The following is a 21,339-nucleotide window of genomic DNA, read 5'->3' on the forward strand; positions in this document are numbered from 1 at the left end:
ACAGCATTTCCCTGTCCCCGGGCTGTCTTATTTGGGAAACAGCTTAGGACTTGTTCCCAATCTCTGAGGCCTTTCCAGGTGTTTAATGACTACCAGGATAATAAAACACTGAATCCTGGGAAGCCAGACCAGCTATTATGGAAGAGGTGGTACCTTCCCCCCTTCCCTGGATCCAAATCAACACAGTCTGGGCAGCATGGAGAAATAGCAACCATTTTAAAGCCTGGCATTCCAAACGGGACCACAGTCCTGTCACCAATACCCTTGTCATCTCTAGACTGTACCTTGGAGCGACCTGATAGGACAGGGTGGACCTGCTTCACAGGAGCAGAGCACCGACATCTCTTTTACACAGTGTCTGATGGGTTGATGCCTGTGAGCTTTAGGCTACCGATCTGTAAAATGGGTATAGTATGTATCTTGCAAGCTTGTGGGGATCTGTAAGCCGTTCCTTAGAGCCTTGTTACTTAGAGCGCTGCTGGCTAAGCATTGGATTGCTAACCACAGGGTCAGTGGTTTAAACCCACCAGTCATTCCAAGGCAGACAAATGAGGCTGTGTGCTCCCTGTAGAGATGGCCAGTCTCAGAAACCCACTGGACTCTAGAGCAGCGGTTCTCAACTTATGGGTCGCAACCCCTCTGGGGGGGTCAAACAACCCTTTCACAAGAGTCGCCCAATTCCTAACAGTAGTAAAATGACAGTGATGAAGTAGCAGCGAAAATAATGTTACGGTTAGGGGAGTCACCACCACATGAGGAAGTGTATGAAAGGGCCTCGGCATTAGGAAAGTTGAGAACCGCTGCTCTGGAGGGTCACTTGGGAGCTAGAATGGACTTGATGACAGTGGGTTTGGGCTCTTTGGGTTTTTGTTTTTTAGTGACTTGTAGCTGCATAAAATTACCCTTTGTGTGCTCACTGCCACCAGGTCGCTTCCAACCCAAGTTGTCCAACCTACTGGACAAGACAGAGCTGCCTCTGTGAGTTTCAAAAATCGTAACTCTTGACGGGAGTAGAAAGCTTTGTCTTTCGCCCAGGAGCAGCTGGTGGTTTCAAACTGCTGACCTTGCAGTTAGCAGCTCAACCTGTAACCACTGTGCCCTCAGGGCTCCGCACCTGTATTTAGTGACCGAAAACAGCACCATTTATTGTCACATCGTTTCTGTGGGTTAGGGATCGAGCTTGGGGTGCAACCACGGCGTCAGCCGAGCTGTGGTCTCATTTGAAGGCACAACTGGCAGCAGATCTGCTCCTGACCTCTCTCCATGGCCGTTGTCCACTTCTCACCGGCTTTTGGACTAAGCCTCTCAGGTCCTCATTGTTGGGCAGAGTCTGCCCACGGTCCCCTCTCCATAGGCATTCCCAGCATGGCGGCTGGGTTTATCCAGGTGACAAAAGAGCAGGAGAGAGACTTTAGGATAGAATTCACAGCTCTTTGTAACCGCACCTCAGAAGTGATAGTCCATCACTTTGCCCCTATTCTGCTCATTAGAAGAAGCCGCTAGTGGGGAGACATCGGACAGTGTGAGATATGGCAAAATAATAATTTATAAATTATCAAAGGTTTGGGAGGGAGGGGAAAAATGAGCTGATGCCAGGGGCTTGAGTGGAGAGCACAGGGAATCCAGCTTGGATGATACCTTCAGGACCAGGGGTGTGAGGGGCGATACTGGGAGGGTAGAGTGTGAGTGGGTTGGAAAGACGGAACTGATTTCAAGGATCTACATGTGACCTCCTCCCTGGGGGATGGACAACAGAAAAGGGGGTGAAGGGAGATGTCGGACAGGGCAAGATATGACAAAATAATGATTTATAAATTATCAAGGGCTCATGAGGGAGGAGGGAGCGGGGAGGGAGGGGGAAAAAAGAGGACCTGATGCAAAGGGCTTAAGTGAAGAGCAAATGCTTTGAAATGATGAGGGCAAAGAATGTGCAAATGTGCTTTATACAATTGATGTATGTATGGATTATGATAAGAGTTGTATGAGTCACTAATAAAATGTTTTTTAAATCAGAAACAAAGTTTACAAAGTATACAAAAAAATTTAAAACAAAGAAATCGCTAGCTTCGGCTCCTAACTAAGGGGAGGGGGTTGCACAAGAGCAGGAATACCGGAAGGCAGGGCTCATTGGGTTACCACAAAGCATAAAGATGCTTAGTCAGTAATGGCTGTGGGTGTCCATAAATGTGAAAGCGCTTTGAAAAGCCATGTTCACCACAAATACAGACAAGCCACTGGCTTCTTATGTATTAGAGTTGAGAAATGTAGCCGTCATAGGACATTGATTTCAACCACTGCCAGGTTATTTAAGACTGCTCGTAAGGCGTATTTAGTTTACATTACATGCTGATGAAGTCGCTTGTCACCAAATAACAGTGTTCGCGAGGTTAAAGTTAAAAAGTGCCTTTCCCCCTTCGATCCTGTTTATTGCCTGTCCATATCCCGTTTGAGGTTCTTCGGGGTTTTTCTCTCTAGATGGTACGTGCGTTGCTGTTGTGAGATAGACACTATAAGACATTACACCAGCTCGACTGTTTCTCCACGAACCGTTCAGTGGCGTTGATGCTATTTTTCCATCAACCATTTTCTGAGCTGGTCACGCTCCATAGTTTGCATCACACCACTGCCCCCCTTGGAGCCGAGCTCATCTTCTGAGATGCTGCGGTTCATGTGCTTGCTGTCTGGACCGTTCTTAACAGAGCGTATTGCTCAAGGCAGATCATTTCTACTAGTGAAGCTAAATTATTGTCCCAATTGTACGATGACTCAGACATTTTTTTAAAGGTTTAAGGATCGTTTCAGAGTAATACTTACAGGCGTTCATCCACCCGTCTTGACTCCAGAAGGTCTGGTGTCTGTTTGAAATTCTGCTCTGGCTTTTCCTCCTTTTTGAACAGGATTCTCCGGCGGGATCCGTAGTACAAGTGCGCCCTGTGATGGTAGCTGGGTGCCATCCGGTTCTAGTCTCCTGGCAAAGGCGGCAGTCATTCCTGGCGGCAGGTAGCCACACATTGCAGGCTCTTCTCTTCCCAGCCTCCTTCCTCCTCTGCTGCTCCAGGTGCCTCAGACCAACGGTTGTGTTTTGGATCGCCTTTTCGCAAGCTCAAGGACCGCAGGCACCACTTGATGGAGCACGAGTATGTCAGAAAGCCGGTTAAACTAGCTGCTCTAGGAAACCAAGACCCTAAGCCTCCAACCCAAGGAACCAAATCCCCCAGAGGTTCGACTGAACTTTAGCTGCCTCGGCAACTGGTTGTGGCTGCAGTTCTAAATACACCTGTCACACAACTTTCACCGTCTCAACACTTCCCGTGTGGACAACGTATTGATAGTGATCACAATAGTAAGCTGCCTGGCATTGCCTTTTGATTAATGAGATGTTTCCATCCCTCTTAACCCTTCTATCCCAACTCCTTCCTGCCCCTGGTGGTCACCACGGGTGAACTTTGCTCTCCACCCATTTGCTGCTTTCTCCAGTGATGACACACAATACATGTCCTTTTCGGGTTTGGTTTATTTCACTCAGCGTAACATCTTTAAGCCATGCCTACTATCGGAAGGAACAAGACTTCATTATTCCTGATGGCTGGGAGTATAACATTGGATGTCTGCTCTATATTTAGTTACTCAGCTGTTGGGGAGCATCTAGGTGGTTTCCACTCTGGGACTATTGTGAATAATGCTGCCGTGAACTTTGATGAACAAGTCTCTTTGGGGTCCCTGCTTTTGAGCCTTTGGGCTGTATACCTAGGAGGAGGATTGATGGGTTGTGACATCGGAATCACCATGAGTCGTTGTCAACCCTATGGAAGTGTGTCTGGCTTTATTAAATTATCATGTAATAGTTCTAGTTTTCATGCTGTTTTCCATACGGACTATATCACTTTTCCTTCCCTTCAGTAATGGTTAAGGCCTCCAATATCCCCACACCCTCGCTAACATCTACTATTTTCTGTTTCGCTTTGATCTTAACTGTCCTACGGGCAGGAGCTTGTATCTCCTTGTGATTTAGATTTGCATCTGCCCTGGGTAACTCTGCTGAGCATCTTTTCATGTGCTGAGCCAGAGCATATCGGGTTACACGTTGAACTGCTAACCACGGGAGCAGCAGTTCAGCCCACCAGTAGCTCCACAGGAGAAGCCTGCGGCTGCCTGGACCTGTAAAGGATACCCAACGGGGGCAGTTCTACTCTGCCCTTTAAAGATGCTGTGATCTCAACCAGCTCAATCGCTCAATCGCAGTAGATGGATGGGCTAATGTCTATTCAAGTCCTTTGCCCATTTGATTGTGGGTGATTTGTCTTCATGTTATTAAGTTGTCAAAGTTTTATGTGTGTGTTGGTTAGATTTTTTTTAAGTGAAGATGTAAATAAAAAGGTTTATCTCCGTTTTTCCACTTAGCAAGAGTCTCAAAACCTTTAAGCCTGCTAGTTTCCATCAAATGGATCTTTGTAAGAGCTGTCCTTTGCTGTGATAAGAGTTGTTTCGATTTTTTCTTTTTTCATTAAAAGCAATGCTGTGACTGAGGACCTTTTGTTGGGCAAGTGTGCCCCCACCTAATTTGAAGCACAGCCTCAAAGAGCCGATAGAAGAGGAGCGGTGTAATGACGAAGGCTTTGGTTCTGAAACAAGCAAACACTGTTCCATCGCTGCAGATTGAGTTCCTCAGAGGCAGATGCTCAGTCTTGCTCTTTTCAAAAAAAAAAATTTTTATCCAACCCATGCCATCTGGCCTGTACACGGACGGTACTTCGTGAATGTCTGTGGGCTGACTGCGTGAACAATTCTAAGGCTTCAGGAAATCTGCTTAGGCTAGACCCCCGGCAGCCCCCACCCTGTCTGAAGAAAGGTTCCATTGTCTCTTGAGGCTGGATCCCTTGCCAAGTCAGGTTTCGACATCTCAGGGAGATACTACTTCTGGGAGAAACCCCACTTAGTAGGAGGCAGAGTCTGCACCTAGCAGCCCAGCCGTCATGAGAAGTTCCTTAAATCTAACTCATCCTCAGGTTAATTGGTCACTAGCTAGCAACAATATGAATCAGTAGTAGATAGTATTTAAATATCTTACACGGTTGGCCATTAACTGTTGGTCAAAGTTGACACTGACTGGTGTGCCCTGACACTGAAGCATATTTTTAAACAAAACAAAACACTAGAGTTGCTTTCAACTCTACAGGACAGGGTAGAACTGCTCTGTGAGTTTCCAAACTAAATCTTTAAAGGAGCAGGCAGTCCCATCGTTGTGGCTAGCAACCCACCTGACACTCACTACACCACCAGGGCGCCTTGCAGAAGCATATACCTCTTGGGAAGTCTGAAGGACTGATGAGGGGGTGTGGCGGGTAATCTACCTAGTTTCCGGAGCTTTCCACAAATCTGAGGAGCGCTGTTGGCACAGTGCCTTTAACGCATTAGGCTGCTCACAGCCAAGTCAGTGGATCAGAAGCCCCAGCCGCTCCTTGGAAGAAAGATGAGCCTTTCTCCTACTATAAAGCGTGAGATCAGTTCTTCTCTGCCTTGTGACACCACTGCATTGGAATCCACTGGATAGCAGTGAGTTTGGTTTGGGCTTTCACAAATCTGCAGGCAGCCCCATTGTTTAGAGACAGGAAATCAAGGCACGATCATAAGATCCAAATGTACGTCCCACACCAGATCAGACTCACTGACACCACGTCAATTTTGTCTGTGTGATTTACATTGTCTCAGGGTCCTTTCTGTGGTCGATTCTGATTCATAGTGACCCTGCATAGGATTTTTAAAGCTGGACTTCCTGAAAGGAGCACATTGCCTCACCATTCTCCTGCAGAACCACTGGCAGGTTTGAACCTGCAACGTTGTAGGAAACAGACCCATATTTACTAGACAGCGCTATAAGGGTTCCTCCGCACACAACACCCGGGTGATTGGTGCCCCAATGCTGCGCACCCTTGCCTGGGTAACCACCAGCCTTGGGCCACAGCACCCCCAGTGGGATGTTTGTGGATCTGCCTTTCCCGGGGGCTTCCTTCACACTTTGTAACCCCAGCTTACCTTTCTGCCCTCAACCTTCAGGTGAAGGAGGCCATGCAGCGGATCCATGACCGCGGGAACATCGGCAAGTTAATTCTGGATGTAGAGAAGACCCCGACTCCACTGGTGAGTGCAGTGCGACAAGAGATTCGGGGGGCTGGGGGGGGCTGGAGTGTCTGTCAGGTTCAGGCGTGGGGGGGTTGAAGGAAATACGGGCCGCTTGTGCTAATGTTGATCTGCTAACTGCAGGGTCTGCAGTTCCAAACCACCAGCAGCACCTCGGGAGAAAGACAGGGCTTTCCATTCCCGTCAAGAGTTAAGTCTTGGAAACGCATAGGGAACCAGGGCAGTTCCACCCTGTCCTATAGGTGCCCTGTAAGTCAGTACCGACTGGGTAGTACCGACTGGGTTGGGTTTTGTGGGCTCATGGGGGAGGACGAGGCCTAACCACATGGTCACACACATTCATCGCATACTGAAATGAGTGCTAAGAGCATTCTGGGAACTCCGGAACAATGGAAACAGCAGTCTTGGGATCCTGCACGTACTGCCTCCCAGAGGAGGCCAGGGTCCTTTGGCTCTTGGTACTCTGAGCAGCCCTGAGATGGAAGCCCCCTGGAGAAGGTGGAGGCGGGGTGGCAGAACTCCTCTAATGTCCTCTGTTGGGTTTCAGATGGCCAACGACAGCACAGAGACCAGCGAGGCGGGCGAGGAGGAGGAGGACCACGAGGGTGACGGCGAGAACAAGGAGCGGATGCCCTTCATCCAGTAACGAGGGACCTAGGCAGGAGAACGCGAGGGTGGTTGGGAAGAAGACCGGCCGGGCTGCAAAGCGCTCTTCTGTGCCCCAGTGAACAAATGCTGTAGTCCAGTGTGTGTTGTGTTTGTCCCTGCAGTCAGTCGGCTGAGCTAAAAAGCTGTTGATCCCTGTTGTTCGTTTGGATTGAAGCGCCAGCCCCGTTCCGCGCAGTATTATGTCCCTCCCCCTCTGTGTAGGACACTCCTTTCCCCTCAATCAAAACCATCCATCCTTGGGCCCTTCTCAACCGTCCCAGAACATCCTTGCAAATGAATGCAAGTCCATAGGCCCAATGCCCGAGAGACCAGACATCGGCCAAGGCAAGTTGAGATGGGAAGGTGTTAGTCAGTGCGCGAGTCCAGGGCCTGGCATTCCTCTGGCCAATGAAGCTTTTTGCTGCCGTCCATTCAGACTCCTTGCCAGTTTGACTGGCACCAAGAAGGTAGGCCAGGAGCTGTTTTCACGGGCCGCTCATTTTGGAACTCTCCAAACTTCACTTTCCCTCCCGCCCCACGAAGAGGCAGCGTATTCACTGCATTGTCTCACTGTCACAGATGTGTGCCAAATTCCTCTAACCCACCAGACTCTGGTCCTTTCATTGGCTTCTATCAGTAAACACGGGGAGACAGGTCTGAGTGTCCGGGCGAGAAGCTGGGTCCATAGCATGAGTTTGAGGACCAACCACAGAGACCGCTCCTCAGAAACCACATCTCATGAGCAACCACTTACACACACACACACACACACACACACACACACACACACGACCCCCGTATGGATGGATTGTCTTTTAATTGTAAGAAAATGCACCACAGCATGGAACTAATTGAGAAGGCATGATTGAGACTCTGCCTACTTCCCATCAACTCCTGGGAGTAAGCGACCACATTGAAAGCGGGTCCCCCTCATCCCAAAGAAGAGCTCACTTATAAATCATATTTGGGGTTGGGGAATCCATGAGCATCTCTGTTCGGAAAATGAATTCAAACTATTGAGATAAAGAGGTCCGTGTGCAGCATCTGATGCCAAACGTAGAGGTCTTTGCTCTGATAGAGTCGTAGTGTGAACCTGTTGTCGGACCTCCGCTCTCGGGATATCAGGGAACACACGACCCTTGAGAAGTCCCACCCCCACACCACTTGACTGGGTTGGCCTGAGAGGTGAAAGGTTACCCTCCCGGGAGGGTCTCACTGTTTATTCACAAAGGGTTCTAGCCTGTCCACCGAGTCCATTTGGCGCAAAAGTCTAAAGCACCCACAGAACTGAGCTGGAGACACAGGGCATCCATGGGACGGACACCCCCCCAACTCACGTTGGCATCAGAGGGCTCCTCATCTCTCGATTTCCCCGCCCACAAGCCTTCGGGTAGACTCAACTCTCCACCCCCACCCCACCCCACCAGTGATGGAAACGAGCACCTTCCACCTGTTTTATTCCAACCTGCTTGTGCAAGGAACGTGACCTCATAGCCATCTCTCCCATCCTAAGCCTGTGACGATGACGGGCGTGTGCCAAATATCTGTGTGCAGGGCATTTGTCCTCTTGTTGAGTGTGCGCGTGAGCTCATGAGCCACCAGAGAAGAGTACCTCAGCGGGGCCACCAACGCCATTTCCTCCTCCCGCCCTAGGACTTCCTCCGGTGTGTGCCATACGGGGGTGCGTGTAGGTCTGCCTCTCATCACCAGTGTTACACCCTCTTTTCGTGGCCCTGCTTCTCTCCCATCCCCGTGCTGAAGATGGACCCCGGAGGAAGCCCCTCCCAGTGGCAGTCTCAGTGGGCTGGGCAGACGTGGCAGCTCCTAGAAGGGAGGGAGTGAGGATGAAGTCCTGTTGACACTGGGGCGAAGCATTCGGCCCCTCACTGAAAGGTCAGCTTTTCAAGCCCCCCTGAAGGATGTGACAGTCGCTTCCATAGAGACTGACAGGCCCAGAGACCCATAAGGGCAGTCTATTGTGTCCTCTTGGGTCACTATGAGTCGAGTCGGGGTGGATGATTCAGCAGTGGGTCGGGAGTAGAGTCACTGAGGGTGGTACCATGGCTCTCCTCTTGGGTGGGGGCTAGGACAGTAGGGACCCACGACATTCGAAATCCAGAACCACTGCATGGAAAGGCATCTCTCTCCACGGCTGGATGATTCATTAGCGAGGTTAGTTTAGTATTCAATCACTCGTTGTGCCAGTTGGTTCAAGAAAGCCCCCGTCTCCTCAGACAGTAGACAGGAAGGAGAAAGAGTCTGATCAGAGAAAAGTGTATGGTTTCACGCCCTTGTTTTAAGCACCTTCTCCCACGTCATGTGATGGTTTCCTGAGGGAACTTGTACAGAGCGGGGCGGTTGGCCTTCTAGGAACGTGAAGGCTTCCCTGTAATGTGAGCTCAACTGGAGTGAACCGAGCATTGTCTAACGTCTTTGTGGCTTTAGAGCTTTTGTTATATTGTGCCTAAAAAGCAAATTATGTTTACATAAAAAATATATATATAAAAATAAAGTATTCAGCATAGCATCCCTTCGCTTGGTGTCATTTATTTACACAGTGGTTGGATTAGCTGCTCCCTGTTTTTTTGTTTGTTTGTTTTTTAAGGCCAGGACTGTGAAAGAAAGAACAAAAAAAAAATATTAAAAAGAAAAACATTTAAGTCTGGTCTTAGGAGAGTTTCCCGAAAGGAAACTGAAAAGCGACATGGGGAGATGTGGGATAGAGCTGAGATGGGCCTTTAAAGGGATGAGAAAGGCAAACCAATATGCAGAGGATGGTGGGAAACACCGCTGGAGTCCCTGCTGGTGCAAATGGTCAACGCACTCAGTGGCTTAGCAAAAGGTTGTCGACTCAAGTCCACTGAGAGGTAGGTGCCTTGGCAGAAAAGTCTTGTAATCACGGGACAGATCTGCTGTGACACACACACACACGGTCTCCAGGAGTCTGGGTTGGCTCGACAACATTCCGTGTGATTTTGTGCGACGGTGGTGACAACTGGAAGGAGCCCTGGTAGTGTCCGTTAAGCGTTGGGCTGGCTGCCACCCCAGTCATTGACAGTTCGAAACCAGCAGCAGCTCTGAGGGAGAAAAGCTGGGCTTCCTGTTCATGTAGAGAGTTACAGTCTCAGAAACCCACGGGTTCTCTACGAGTCGCGTTGATTCCATGTCAACGTGACTCCATGTCAACTTGACTCCATGAGATGATGGCGTTGTTGGTTGTCTTTGAGTCTGTGTCTGTCCACTCATGATGATATGTTTTACTTACATGTATGACTGGCTCATCCTCCCAACATTTCTGGGAGATGCAGTCTAGGTTAAATCATACAGGAGGGAAGGGCTTCCAGTTGGGCCATCACCTTTAGAATCTAAGCTCCTAGTACTTTGGACATGTGATCAGGAGAGGACAGTCCCCGGAGAAGGACATTGTGCTTGGTAAAGTGGAGGAACAGCGAAAAAAAGGAAGGCAGGCTCTCAAAGAGATGGATTGACCCAGTGGCTGCACCAGTGGGGCTCGGGCATAGGAACCATTGTGAGGATGGCGCAGGACCAGGCAGTGTTCTGTTATGCTAGAATCTACACGATGGTACCTGACAACAAGCCAGCCTCTGCTACCTGTCACCTGAAACAGGTGAGTCACTGGGAAGCACTTCAAATGACCATCCCTGGCCCACTGCCAACCCTTAGGGGACTCTGTGTCTCCAGTTTTCAAGGATATGCTTCTTTGTTTTGCTTTATAGGAAACGATAGGCCTCTCAAGCACATTTTGTTTTGTTTCCTGTGACTGACTCTCCACTCAAGGGCACGGTCAAGTGCTTGTTTGAAATGTGCCCGTCTGCACAGTTTTCATTTTCATGATCTAAAGTCCTCCTGGTTGTTTGAGAGACACAGCATGTCTATCTCCAGGGGCTAGGGCTTCAGGAAAGAGGATTTCACAATCGTGAAGCACAATTGAGCTTCCAAGCTAAAACAAACCCAAACAACTGGGCTTCATGTTTATAACTCGCTTCCCGTATAAGTGATCTTTAAAAAGTTGGTGGAAGAATGGAATGAAGAGATAATGGCATTCTTCCATGAACTTTTTAAAGCACCCCCATACAGACCTGTATTTTCTAAAGGCACTTGACTGAGGACTTGACCTTGTATTCGGTTTATGCTCGGATGCACCCTATCAGTCCCAGGACCAAATGGAGCTTGTAGCTACAGTAGAACCCCGGTACTCGACCACATCGGGACTCGACAGCATCAGTTTTTGATGCGAAATGTTGAGAAAATTTTGCATTGGCGCTTGCACAAAACATTTGAATCCAACCCGACGCACGTGATTTTAGTAAACAAAAGCAGTTCGCGTGTTAGTTGGCATTGTTTAAACCTTTGGTGGCTGTGTTCCAAGCGTTTTTGCTACAATTTTCTTAGTTTTTGTGGCTTTTTGTACTGTTTTTAGATTTAAAAACATGGGTCCTAAGAAGAGTTTTTTGAAAAGAATCATGATAAGGAACTGGTTAACTGTGTGATCAATACTGTTGATGATAATTTAGTTTACCCTTTTAGAAAACAGTTAAGGAAACACCAACAGCAGACCACATTAGACAGATTTTTTTTTAAAAGAGAACTCTAGCTAGGTCCCAGTGAAAAAAGGCAAAGAAGGGAAAAAAACTGCAAAGCAGCTCCCAGTTGATCTTATGGAAGGGGATCCCCCTCGCAAACAATGATTCTGCATACCTCCTCTCCACATCGTGTCCACAGCTCCAGATCTTCATCCATCTCAAGGTACGGGCCATACTGTAGATGTGAACTGTTGTGTTTCTTATTTAAATTATATTATTTAACTATGAGCTTATTTGAGATTTCTGTGTAATGTTTTGTATAAAAAGGCAAGGTTGGGGCAAAACCTTGGTGTTCGAAAACAGATTCATCCATTTTCAGTTATTTCTTAGGGGAAAAACTGATTTAGAACTCAGCTCCATGGCATCTCAACGCTCCTTCTAGAACAGATTAGCTTCCAGGTCTGGGGTTCTCCTGTAATCACTTTGAAATGTAGATCAGCAGCAGCAACCATAATGTCCATCTGACCATGGGAATTGCTGGTATACAAGCAGGGAGGTGAGGAACTGTCAAGGCCAGATTGGAGGGTGGAACCCTGTGACTGAAACAGGTGGGTGGAGTGACAGGACAAACTCCTTGCCATCGAGTCGATGCTGTCTCACAGGATCCCTGCGGGACCAGGTAGAACCGCCCCTGTGGATTTCCGAGGTTGTAAACCTTTATGGGAGCAGACAGTCTCATCTTTATCCCTTGGGGCAGCTGTTGGTTCTGAACTGCTGACTTGAATTTAATTGTCTAACTAGTAACCACTATGCCGGCAGGGCTTTTTGGGGTGCATAGTCAAACAGAAGAACACTCAAACTGTCGTTGAGTCGATGCCGATTCATAGCAACCCTTTAGAACACAGTAGGACTGCCGCTGTGGGCTTCTGACACTGTAACTCTTTATGGGAGTGGAAACCCTTCTCGTTCTCTCTTGGACCGGCTGGTGGTTTTGAACTGCCGGCCTTGTGGTTAGGAGTTCAATGCATAACCCATGGCATCATCAGGTCTCCTTTGGGTACACAACATGTCATCAATAAATAGCAGTGTGCTCTCCTTCTCCCCATGTACTATTGCTGGGAAGGACAAGATGTTTTGGAAATACTTGGTAATTTCTTTCTAATAGCAGAGATTATAAAAAAAAAAAACCCAGTATTTCACTCCCTGATTTGTTTGTGGGAGCAAAAGTCAATGATTTCACAGTCTCCGCCACGAGCTTTGAATGAGCGGAGCTCTTGTTACCAGTCGGGCAAAGATGCTGGGGAAGAGTTCTGTGAATAATTCAAACTGGCACCCAAACAAAGGAATAACTGAGACCACAGCCGCTGAAACATCATCTCAGCACTCGTGCTCACACGTACGCAGGGATTAAGAGCATAAGCCTTGGACTCTTACTGACCAGGGATCAAATTCCGGCAAATTGCTTGGCCTCTGAGCCTCCGCGTGCCCTGGACAGCACGGAGATAATCATGCTGTGGGTGTCCTGGGATGGCTAGAGAGACTCAAGGACGCAGCAGGGCCAGTCTGGGCCTGGGACCAGAGCATCTGGTCCATTCTGGAAGCTGGGCTGTGACTTCTTTTAAGACATCCTTTCACTCATTCAACTCCTTTTACTGATTAGATTCCTAGAATGTCCCGACAAAATATTTTTTAGTGTCTTAGCAACAAAAACTAATGAGGTGAAAAGAAGTAAGATTTATCTCAGGAACAAACAGCAGATTTGTTTGTCGAGATGGCCTGGGAATGGAGGGAGTAGGTGGGCTGAGAGACAAAGAGGGTTGTAGTTGATACTGAGCATCTTCTCAGGAGATGTGCGGAAGTCTCTTCCGATCAGCTATTGTGTCCGCCAAGCGAAGAGAGAGGAGGTGAGCAGAACTAGATTTGGGGTTCCCAGTGCTACGGAGCCAGCTCTAACTCCTAAGCATGTGAGTGGCACTGGGCTGCAGAGGGCTTTCCAGGGCTGATTATTCAGGAATAGATGCCCAGGTCCGTCTGCTGGGGCATCTGTGGGTAGACTCCACACACCGACTTCAAACCATCAACCTGTCCATTAAGCACCAAGTGTGTTCGGGAACCTTTTGGACCACTTAGCATGTCAGTGACAGCTACGGTATACCCAGTTTTCATGCTAGGCCAGACACTGCTGTAAGCCCTTTGGTGGCCACTTTGGACGCTGGACCACTCACCAGCTCCTCCCCAAGAGTTTGCCTGAGACTGAAAAGTTGTTGGCATGGTGACAGCACCTCACCTAAGCACAAGGTTCCATCTTTCTTTGCCAGTGCCTACAGGCTCACGTCAGCACCTCACAGCACTGGGCAGCCCTGAATGGGTGGGTGGAGTGGCCAAGTCTTGGCCTGAATGGAGGTTCTACATCCTTCATCCTTTGATGTCATGATTCTGAGGCCTGTTCAACACAGGAATAGGATCCATTCCTAAGGGTGTCTTTGAGCCAAATGTGTAGGTTACATTGGAAACAATACTATATTCCTTATTTAACCTGATTCTTGTTCGGTTTCTGGAGTGGTTTACCTCGGTTCTTGCTTTACAATGCTGAAAGATTTCACACGGTAGAAGCACTGTAGTAAATCCAAGTGACTTTTGAGGGAAAGGAAAGTTTCAGGTATTACAGTCTCAAAAAGTCAAATGGGTGCATAAGCAAAAGTGGTGAAGAAAGCTGATGGTGCTGGGCTATCAAAAGTTAAACCGTTTGGGGTCTTAAAGGCTTGAAAGTAAACAAGCGGCCATCTAGCTCAGAAGCAACAAAGCCCACATGGAAGAAGCACAGCAAGCAGCCTGTGTGATCACGAGGTGTTGAAGGGATCAGGTATCAGGCATCAAAGAACAAAAAAATCATATCATTGTGAATGAGGGGGAGTGTGGAGTGGGGACCCAAAGTCCATCTGTAGGCAACTGGACATCCCTTTTTAGAAGAGTCTCAGGGAGGAGTTGAGCCACTTAGGGTGGTGCAGTGTTACATCGATGAAGCATACAACTTTCCTCTAGTTCTTAAATGCTTCCAACCCCCACAACTATCATGATCCCAATTCTACCTTACAAATCTGGCCAGACCAGAGGATGTACACTGGTACAGACGGGAACTGGAAACACAGGGAATCCAGGACAGATGATCCCTTCAGGACCAGTGGTGAGAGTGGCGATACGGGAGTGGGGTTTGTTCTTTTGTTAGGTTTCTAATGGTTTACCTCGGTTCTTGCTTCTCAATGCTGAAAGAATTCACGTGGCAAAAGAACTTTTGTAAATCCAAGTGATTTTTATGAGGAAAATTAATGTTTCGGGTATTACAATCTCAAAAAGTCCATACTATTTCTGGAATGTATACGAGGCCACACGGGGACCATGTAGCAACTGGAGGCTGAAAATGGCCACTTCAGGAGAGTGCAAAAAAACACGTGCAAAGAATACGGAAACAGAAACACAAAACCATGCTTGTGGAACCAAGAGAGGGGCATTCCCAGAGGTCAAGAGCGTGTTACCTGCTGCTCACATGGGAGAGATCCCCACCCTCCCATTGCAGTGCACACCTGAAAGAGCGAGCCCTGCCCACAACCTGTGTGATTTATCCCCTCCTTTCCCCACTGGCAGAGGATGCATGAGAGAGGGTATTGGCAGATCTTATTGGCCGAGTTTAGATGCACCTGTGTGATGTCTTATTACCGGTGCCTAATTATTGTGTGGGGCCCGGGTTGGATTTTCCTGTAGGTGTCTAATTAGTGTGCCCGATTCTTTGCAACCTCTTTATTGTGGCATGGACAGCTAGTTTTCCTTTAGCGTTGGCATTCGGTAGAGACAACTCCCTCCATCCCGAATCTTCAATATGCTTTCAATATGCTTTCCAACCCCACAATTCATAATGCATGGATTCTTCTTCCATCTTCATTATTCAATGTCCAACTTTCACATGCATAGGAGACCATTAAAAATACCATGGCTCATGTCAGACCCACCTTGGTACCCAATGTAACATCCTTGCTTTTCCATACTCTGATGAGGTCCTGTGCAGCAGATTTACCCTGAAGACTCTCAACAGCTCTATAAGGTAAGCAAAATTATCCCCACTTTCCTGATGAAACTCAAAGAAATGAGATAAAAATAAAAATGCCCCAAACTACACAGTTAGCAACCGAGTTTCTAGATCTGGGACCCCCAAATCCCAGCTTTCTGTATTGCCCAAGCCACTGACAACACCCAATCCCACTTCACAAGTTGGGAAAGAGAAAGAAAAACCTTTTCTAGAACTAAGCTTGTATCAAATGCCTTCTTGGCCCCGCCCTGTCTCCATTTTTTTCAAAAGCCTGCCAGGGAGTAAGAAGGCATTACTGCTGTTTTCCTGATTCTAAAGAACTCTATCCAAGACCAGCAGGAGGGGCCCTCAGCCCTGATAAATTACAGAGGAAACCAAACCAGTGCAGACAAGCACACTTTTGATCTCTTAATCTTTTGCAAAAACAAAAGTAAGTACCTATTTACTAAGCCCAGAATAATGTCCAAGGAGACTGCCTTTGTTTGGAGATAAAAATCTGGCATCCCGTTGGTCCTCTGAAATTAATTAAGTAGCAGGGCAGAAAGATAGTGGGCCATCATGTGGACACTTGGAGTCTTTGATTATTAACCAGATCGCCATCCAGTTGATTCTTCCTCGTGCTTCGGAGTGTATCAAAGGCTCCCATGGTTGTGCTAGAGCTCAGTCTTGCTCTCTCACCTCTGATGGCAATGTTATTAAGGAGACTCTTCATTTCACTTCTACAAATATTTACGAAGGTTGGGCTATGTGGACAACCCTGTTTACATCTTGTGGGAAATTCAGAGATAAACACAGACTGGACAAAAAAGAACCCACTGTCTGGAAGGTGGGCCATGAGCGTCAGAGACACCAGTCCCCAGGGGTACTAGCTCAGTGGCCTAAATAGAAAGAAAAGAGTTGCGGAGCTCTGGGTGCCCAAGCTGGGAGAGCAGGGATAAGAAAGTGTCCCTGCCATTGGGCCTCCAGTCAAGCACTCCCTCAATGCAAGAATGCTTTCTTCTGTTAAACTGGCATTCTATGATGCTCACCCTCCCAACACAACCTCTGAAGACAAAGCAGGTAGATAAGCAAATGTGGTGAAGAAAGCTGATGGTGCCCGGCTATCAAAAGAGATAGTGTCTGGGGTCTTAAAGGCTTGAAGATAAACAAGAGGCCATCTAGCTCAGAAGCAACAAAGTCCACATGGAAGAACACACTAGCCTGTGTAATCATGAGGTTCCAAAGGTATCAGTTATCAGGCATCAAAGAACAAAAAATTCATATCATTAGGTGCACACCTCCATGATATGATCGCTGAGGACAAACAGGTGCATAAGCAAATGTGGCAAAGAAAGCTGATGGTGCCCAGCTATCAAAAGGTATAGCGTCTGGGGTCTTAAAGTTTTGAAGGTAAACAAGTGGCCATCTAGCTCAGAAGCAACAAAGGCCACATGGAAGAAGCACACCAGCCTGTGCGATCATAAGGTGTCAAAGGGATCAGGTATAAGGCATCATCAGAACAACAACAACAAAAAATCTTACCATAGTGAATGAAGGGGGAAGGAAGTGCAGAGTGGAGACCCAAAACCCATTTGTTGGCCACTGGAGATCCCCTTGTAGAGGGATCTAGGGGAGGAGATGAGTCAGACAGGGTGCAATGTAGCACTGATGAAGAATACCTCTTTCCTTTAGTTCCTAAATGCTTCCTCTTCCCCCACCCCCCTATCATGATTTGAATTCTACCTTGCAAGTCTGGCTAGACCAGAGGATGTACACTGGTGCAGATAGGAGTTAGAGGCACAGGGAATCCAGGGTGGATGATACCAGGACCAGGGGCGTGAGGGGCGATACTGGGAGGGTAGAGGGAGAGTGGGTTGGAAAGAGGGAACCGATTACAAGGATCTACATGTGACCTCCTCCCTGGGGGGCCAGACAACAGAAAAGGGGATAAAGGGAGATGTCCGACAGGGCAAGATATGACAAAATAATAATTTATAAATTATCAAGGGCTTATGAGGGAGAGGGGAGTGGGGAGGGAGGGGAAAAAAAGGACTTGATGCAAAGGGCTTAAGTGGAGAGCAAATGCTTTGAAAATGATGAGGGCAATGACTGTACAGATGTGCTTTACACAATTGATGTATGTATGGATTGTATGAGCCCCTAATAAAATGTTGTTGTTTTTTTTTAAAAAAAAAGAAAGTGTCCCTGCAATAGAGGTGTGGTGGACAAGCTTGGTTTTGCCTGCCCAGAATTCATTTCCCCCAACTTTGAGCACAGGCAGAGAAGCCTGGTGGATCGCTCATCACAAGGTCAGTGGTTTGAACCCACAGGCTTCTCCATGGGAGAAAGATGAAGCTTTCTGCTCCTGGAAAGATTGACAGTCTCAAAAACTCAGAGGCAGTTCTGGCCCATAGGGTCACTATGAGTCGGAATCCACTCCACAGCAGGGAGTTTAGTTTGATTTTTGTTTTTGTTTTCTTCACCCTGTGATTGAGGGCCAGTGTCAGATGGCCTGCGCTGGCATCCCGACTGTTGGAGCTACCAGCAGTGACCTGGGACAAATGATTTAACCTCTGGGCTTCCACTGCTTCCTCTATAAAGGAGGAAAGAGCGCTTTGCCATCTTCATCGAATTGTTGTGCAGATGAAATGAGTCAAGACATCAAATGTGTGAGTGCCAAGCACAGGGTTTTATTGTTGTTGAAGGTTCTAACTCATAGCAGGGTGGAACTTCCCCATAGGATTCCCTAGAATAGCATCTTGATGAGGCTGGATCTCCAGGCCCTTGTCCCTGGATTCAAATCCTCAGCCTTCCAGTTAGGAGCCAAGCACTCAACCATTGTGCCATGAGGACTCTTCAGTGTGTGCTATCATGAACCGCCCTGTCGATGGCACCTGCATTTTCTTTGGGATTGAGCCTCCCGCCTTGTGTTTTGTGCTGGAAATGAAACGCGCTGCCACCAGGTCCATTTGTAAGGCAGAGTGGCCCCCTGACCTCCTCTAGCCAAATGGGGCTCAGGCAGAGGTAGGAGGACAGGAAAATGGACGGAGCTGCTTTACCCTGATATCAGTGCGTTAGAGAGATGCCCAGGGAGGGAGCACTAGAACTGATTGTGATGATGTATATACAACTCTTTTTTTAAAGATTTCACCATGGAAGTGTGGGAGAAGCCAGCCCCCCCACAACTAATCACAGGTTCAATGGGCACAATTGTATGGTTAAAATATAAAGATTATAGTAAAGTCATAGAGAAATTGGAGAGGCAAGAGAGAGAGTAAAATAAAGAAACCAGACACCTTTCATGGTAGCATGCTCATGAATGGCTGTGATCCTGGATGGCCATGATCTTACCAGCCAGGTCTTCACACTGCACAGGCAAAGAGAGCCAGGAGGAGTCTCTCTTTCTGGCCAAGGCCCATATATACTTAGGGGGACATGATTACAGGGAGCCACACTGTCACAAGAAGGGGCTGCATAATAGGCATAAGAGTGACAGGGGATGAGCTAGGGGTACACATGTAATAGGAAGGAAAGGGACTAAGGGTATACATGTGATAAGAAGGGTGGACCCTGGGCTCAATATGGCAGCTTAACCTTGGTCACCCTTGAGTGAGCTTGACCTCCCTCTGCTCTCTGCCAGAGAAACACTCCATTATCCTTATCAGAAGGGGGTGTGCCCTGCTTAGGGTGGGACAGATTATACAGTCTGGTTGCTCTAGATGGCTAATATCCCTTAGGGAGGATAACCTCTGACCTACTTTCCTTGACCTCCAATTGCTGACCATGTGTAGCAAGAAGCTAAAGTTGGCATATACTGGGGGGAAACACCTTGGGAGAAATCTTTCTGTATCTCACACGAAAGTATAGATGAGTGAATATTATATCAAGAAAACTATTAAGAAAGAAACCAACCCCCTGGTTACCATGGGTGAAGGAGTAGGAGTTATTGCTTGGGGGACATTGAGTTTATGTTACTCGTGGTGGAACAATTTGGAGAGGGAGGTCAATAATGATTGTACAACATGAAGATTGTAATCAATGGCACTGAATTAAACATGTAGAAGTTGTTGAATCAGAGAATGTCTGGTTGTATATATTTTTTGCCAGTTTTAAAAATTACATAAATAACAATTGGTACCAGGAAGAAGAATATGTTCTAGAACCGAGCATGGTGATAACTGTACAACTCTTCTAGATATTATTCAATTGTATGACATGCAGAATAGGTGCTAATGAAAAAGTTAACAACGGCAACAAAAAAGATGGCCTGTGAGTCCTACTGCCCAGATCCCTGAAGCTGCCTGTATTTCCATTTTCTCCCAGGTCAAACCCTTCAGACTCATCTTAGCTTCTGTGAGCTCCCCAGCTGGTTTCTGTTGCGTGCAGCCATGGAACTGTTAGCTAGCATAGGGCCTGGGGTGTCCATTACACATGCTCAGAGGTTCGAGCTTCTGGCCTTGAAGGGGTGGTACACCTAGGTGGGCGTTTCACCTGGATGGCCCATCGAAGCCAGGTGAATTTGATTTAGCCAATATGGTCAACCAGCATTGTAGACCATGCTTCCCAAGGGGCTCCTGAAAAGCCAGAGGTTTTGCTCTGGTGCTCTCTTTCCCAGCGGCTGCTACACTATGTAGCACAGCGGGCCGCGGCCCGGAGCAGCCAGGCCACAGTCTCGCAACTATGCCGCAGACTCTGTGTGGCTTGTGTTGCATTTACTGTAGGACCTGAAACTGCTACTATTCTCTATAAACTCACTGGGATCACAAACCAGGCTTCGGCATAAATTCTTCCTCACGCAGAGCCAAGGACCGAGGTATATCTCTCCGCCGAGAGATCTAACAGAACCATCCTATCTGATGGAAAGAGGACATTTAAAGTATAAGTAGAATGTGTGGCTAATGGTCTCCATGGAAAATTGCCTCCTTTGCTAGGAAAATAATTGAATAGTGCCTGGCTACCATGATGAAATATTTTGATCAGAAGCGTACTGGCCCAAAATGAAAAAATGCATTAAAGAATTTCAAATTTTCATGTGCTCTAGAAATCCTGGAGCCATGAAATATCAATGACTGCCTTAAATGATTGCCTTGAAGTAATATTTAAATCTTAAACTAAAAATATCCCTTGAAGTCTTCTTAAAACCAAGCAGTAGTTTAGCTTAACTGGTGTTTAAAAAAAAAAAATCTACCTTGAGCATTTTGCTCTTTTAAACGCAACTCAACAGATGCCTTAGGAGCCTTTGGGGATAGTGGGTTTATGTTAATGGCAAGACACAAGCCAGGGGGAAGAGAACGGTTGTACAGCTGGAAGAAGAATGTAATCAATGTCACTCCGTGTAGAGACTGTTGAATTGTGCATGTATTGCTGTGTATGTTCTTAACAATAACAACAAAAAATAAATAAAAGGGAGGGTGTTTGCCCTGCTCAGTTGGGTTAGATCTAGGGATGGTTTAGCTTCCTGATTGTACACACATGTATGGTACGTTGATTTTCCAAAGGAACACGTGGTCTGTCAAAGAGTTTTCATGGCACATCAGGGATGAGAGACGGAGAACATGTGCTCTCATGTAGGCAGCTCTGAAATAACCTGTTTTTCATTTGGACAAATGGTGAACCACACACACACAAAACAGAGCCAGTGTACCTGCCATACACGACTAGTATTTCCCAAGTTAGTTCTTTGTCATTTTTATTATCTGCATTATTAACATGTTTCTTAAGCAACTTGTGGTTTTGATTTAGGTAATTGTAATAGCATTTACTTTTAATAAGCAGAAAATCAAATCATTTGCTGTGAGTAGAAAACACTCATTGACATCAATGTAACAGAGCCGGGAGAGGGAGTCCCTTTGATCAAATCTGGGACAATTTCAGCATAAAAAATAATAATAATGGGGGGGGGGGGGAATGAGGAGCTGATGCTAAGGGCTCAAGTAGAAAGAAAATATT

The 21,339-nt window shown here is 47.2% G+C and overlaps 1 protein-coding gene across 1 annotated transcript in view; it reads left to right on the forward strand.

Moving 5' to 3' along the window:
* VAT1L (vesicle amine transport 1 like) overlaps positions 1-9,313 on the forward strand; it is a 140,917-nt gene extending 131,604 nt beyond the window's left edge. The window contains exons 8-9 of the mRNA XM_075536585.1: positions 6,055-6,138; positions 6,686-9,313. Coding sequence (XP_075392700.1) covers positions 6,055-6,138; positions 6,686-6,784 — 183 coding nt within the window. The 3' untranslated portion in view covers positions 6,785-9,313. The remainder of the gene's footprint in view (positions 1-6,054; positions 6,139-6,685) is intronic.
* The last annotated feature ends 12,026 nt before the right edge of the window (positions 9,314-21,339 follow it).

Source organism: Tenrec ecaudatus, chromosome 18, assembly GCF_050624435.1.
Source record: "Tenrec ecaudatus isolate mTenEca1 chromosome 18, mTenEca1.hap1, whole genome shotgun sequence".
NCBI lineage: Eukaryota > Metazoa > Chordata > Mammalia > Afrosoricida > Tenrecidae > Tenrec > Tenrec ecaudatus.